This window comes from Arachis stenosperma, chromosome 2, assembly GCF_014773155.1.
Source record: "Arachis stenosperma cultivar V10309 chromosome 2, arast.V10309.gnm1.PFL2, whole genome shotgun sequence".
In the NCBI taxonomy this organism is placed as follows: domain Eukaryota; kingdom Viridiplantae; phylum Streptophyta; class Magnoliopsida; order Fabales; family Fabaceae; genus Arachis; species Arachis stenosperma.
Window position 1 is genome coordinate 15,099,981 of NC_080378.1, and position 3,585 is coordinate 15,103,565.

The 3,585-nt window shown below is 45.8% G+C and overlaps 1 protein-coding gene across 1 annotated transcript; it reads right to left on the reverse strand.

The window, feature by feature from the left end:
* Positions 1-308: 308 nt before the first annotated feature.
* On the reverse strand, positions 309-1,861 carry LOC130962620 (uncharacterized). Its single transcript, XM_057888807.1, has 2 exons — positions 1,399-1,861; positions 309-1,147 (listed from the first exon to the last, which is right to left on the reverse strand). The coding sequence occupies exons 1-2, from the start codon at positions 1,859-1,861 to the stop codon at positions 309-311; spliced, it is 1,302 nt and encodes a 433-aa protein (XP_057744790.1).
* Between the last annotated feature and the right edge of the window lie 1,724 nt (positions 1,862-3,585).

Sequence of the window (3,585 nt, forward strand, 5' to 3'; positions counted from 1 at the left end):
ATTTTTCGTCTCTTTTGTGTTACAGGCTTGGCCTTAGGATCTACGGCTAGTCGGTGGGACATTAGGTCGAGATCTATTCCTGGCATGTCGGCAGGCGTGAATGCAAACAAATCTCTGTTCTATTTTAGGAGGCGCGAGAGATCTTCCTTGAGGTCATAAGGGAGATTCCGGTTGATGAAGGTGTATTCTTCCTTGGTTTGCCCTATTTGTAGCTTCTCCATGTCTCCTTCTGGTTCCAGTCTGGGTTGCCCGTCTTGTCGTGCATCCAGGTCGGCTAAGAATATCCCGACCGCGTCCTGGGATCTCTTTCATAGGGCTAGGCTGGTGTTGTCACATTCTACCACGGTTTCCCGATCCCCGTGGATGGTTTCGACGGAGCCATATTCTACCGTAAACTTCATTAGAAGGTATTTGGTAAAAATGACGGTGGAGAGATCGTTTATTGTTTTCCTTCCGAGGATGATGTTGTAAACGGTGGAGTCTTTAAGGACCACGAACTCATACAAGATTGTCTTTCTATGGTTTCCCGTCCCTATGGTAAGGGGAAGGGTGATGGAACCATCCGACTTGAGGAAGTTATCCCCGAGTCTGGTTACTCCGTTGCAGTGTGCATGGAGGTTGTCATTGCGGAGTCCGAGTTTGTCGAAGGCTCCTCTGAAGAGGATGTTGGAGTCTGCTCCTGTGTCCACCAGTATTCTCCTGACTAGGCCGGTTCCAATCTTTGCCAAGATGACGAAGGGGGCGTCTTCTGCTGAGGTACTGTGCTGGCAATCCTCGGGGGAGAATGTTATTGCTCTATTGGTGGTGGTGGTTGGGTTTTGGTGTTTGACTGCCAGGATTTTGAGGTCCTTCTTTAGTGCTGATTTTGATTTCCCCGGGATATCTTTTCCCGTGATAACATTCACAATAATAGTCGGATCTGTTTCACGGTTTTTCCTAGGACCTTGTCTCTGTGTCCTGGGGTTACGTCCTTCTCTTTCTGGCGATCTTTCTTTTTCTCCGCGTCTTGGTTCCCTGATGATTTTGGTGAACTCGGGGAGTTCGCCGTCTTGTATAGCTTGCTTAAGGGTGTCTTTTAAGTCAAAGCAATCTTGTGTCCTATGTCTGTATCCTCGGTGGTAGTCGCAGTATAAGGCCTTGTTGCCACCTGTTCTTTCCTTTAGCTGTCAGGCCTTCAAAAGGATGCCTCGATCTGCTATCTGGTGGTATATCTTGGTGATCGGGGGCTGTCAGGGGTGCGTAGTTGGAGAATTTTCCGACTCTGGGGGGTTGGTTTGTGTTTGTTGGTTTGGGGTGTTCCCTCTGGTTTTCTCTTGGTAGGGGGTTATGTTGAGGTTTCGTGCTATCGTGTTGTGTGCTACCGTGCTGCCGCTTATTGGTGACCACAACTTGGCTCACTCTCTTCATCGTTTATGTACTCCTTTGTGATGCTTTGGATCTCGTGCATAGTCCATACCAGTTTGGTAGTGAGGTGTTTTTGGAAGTCCTCGTTCATGAGTCCGTTCGTTAGGCAGAGGCTTGCGACTGAGTCCGTGAGTCCATCGACTGTCAAACACTCATCGTTGAATCGATCAAGGTACTTTCTCGTGGATTCCTCCTGTCTCTGGGTGACTCCCAACAAGCTGATGGGGTGTTTGGCTTTGGTGATTCTAGTGGTGAATTGGGCCATAAATTTCCACGAGATATCGTGGAAATCGGTTATGGATCCGTTGGGGAGGGCGTTGAACCATTTAATCGCAGGTCCAACTAGGGTTACCAGGAAGGCACTACACCGGACCGCGTCAGCGGCTCCTTCCAAATTCATCCTGGCCTCAAAGGCCGTTAGGTGTTCCTGGGGGTCTTTGGTTCCATCGTACTTCATGTTCGTGGGTTTGTTAAAGCTTTTAGGGAGTTTTGCTTTTAGGATTCTTTCAGTAAAGGGAGTAGCTCCCATGATCACATGGTCGCTTCTTGTGCGTTTGGCCTCTCGGTGTCGTCGGTCATTGTCCGTGTCATGTTGATGAGCTGGGTCGTATGAGACGCTGTGATCGTACCTCTTGCCGTGTCGTCGTTCTGGCGTCCTATCGTGTTCGTGGTCACGGGAGACGTTGCGATTGTACCTCTTGGCATGTCGCCGTTTTGGCGACCTGTCATGCCTGGTTTCGTGGCAAGATTTGGATCTGGAAGTTGCGTGGCTTCTGTTTTTGGTGTTGTGCTTTTCCTTAGTTGCAACTCGGCCCTCGAGTTCTTGTACTCGGAGGCAGATGTCTTGGATTATCTGAGCTGCTTTCTCTCCCAGGTTTTCGGAGTGTCATGCTCCAACGATGATGGGGCCATTTTCTTTGTCGTTTATTGGAGTGGTCTGGCGAATAGCGCTTGTTATCCTTCCATGGGGCGTAGTTTCTTGGTGTTCAGGAGTCGGGTTCCTTGTTCGGGAGTTGTCGTGGTGGCTCGGGAATAGTTCTTCGAGTTCATCCGGCATCTTGTCCCAAGGTTGCAAGTCCCCACAGATGGCGCCAATGTACATGATGTCTTCTGTATGGGTTGAGAGGTGGATCAGGAACTTGCGGGTCGAGACAGAGGCCAAATTGCCTGACTGGAGCGATGGAGGGGGTGGTACCTGCAAAGACACTCCGACGCTCAAGTCAGAATGGATTTAAGAGGAGTAAGACGTGTGTAGAATAAAAATGAATACCTGGAGAGACCTGTGTCCTCTATTTATAGGTGATGGTGATTATCTTTATCTTATCTTATTTGGTTAAAATAAGGGAGGTATTTGAATTTGATTGTTGGTTAAAAGTTCTAGCGGGCCGGTTCCAGACCTTTTAGAAAGACATGCGGGTCGGTCTCGGGTAGTCGGGTTCACGAACCGTTCTGGGTGTGGGATCCGTGGGCCTGGTCCGTAACAGTATGATTCATCAAAATTTTAATAATAAAATATCATTAGGGAGATAATTATTAAAGCTAGATATATTAGATCACATGTAATTACACTATTAGAGTAAATATATGAAATACTAATATAAATGATAGTAATAACATGATTATTTCGGATATAAAAGGTCTATGATGATTCATTAGCATACATAAGTTCATCAGAGAGTGTCGGCATTATTCTGTGCCGGAAGATTTTTAAACTTATCTCAGGTTTAACTAAAGCGGATAAAATAATGAAAATAATTTTTTCTCTCGAGATACGGGTCCGGTTCGTCAAGGCGAGCTTAACTGTGATTCTCAAATTTTAAAAACTTTCAACCGAAGTGGCCCGGAAACTCATTTTTTCGCTGCACGCTGCTAAAGTGGCGAGGTACTTGCTTGTGCAGTAGAGGCACTTATTTCATTGAACGTTGGAAAAAATTATGTTTTTTCAGGAAAAAGTTTTGTTTCAACGAAAACTAGGCCGTTACAAACTAAGCTTTAAATACGGGTAGTTTTTTTGTTTAGTTTTTTTGGTTTACATCTCTTTTTAAAGTTGGATTCCAAAACTTGCTCAAAGACCTCCAAATAAAGACGACCTAAATATTGAACAAGAACTTCACATGTGGAAAGAAAAGATAAATGAGTAAGAAATGATCAATAAAGAGCAAAATGTTAAGTTGGATGGTA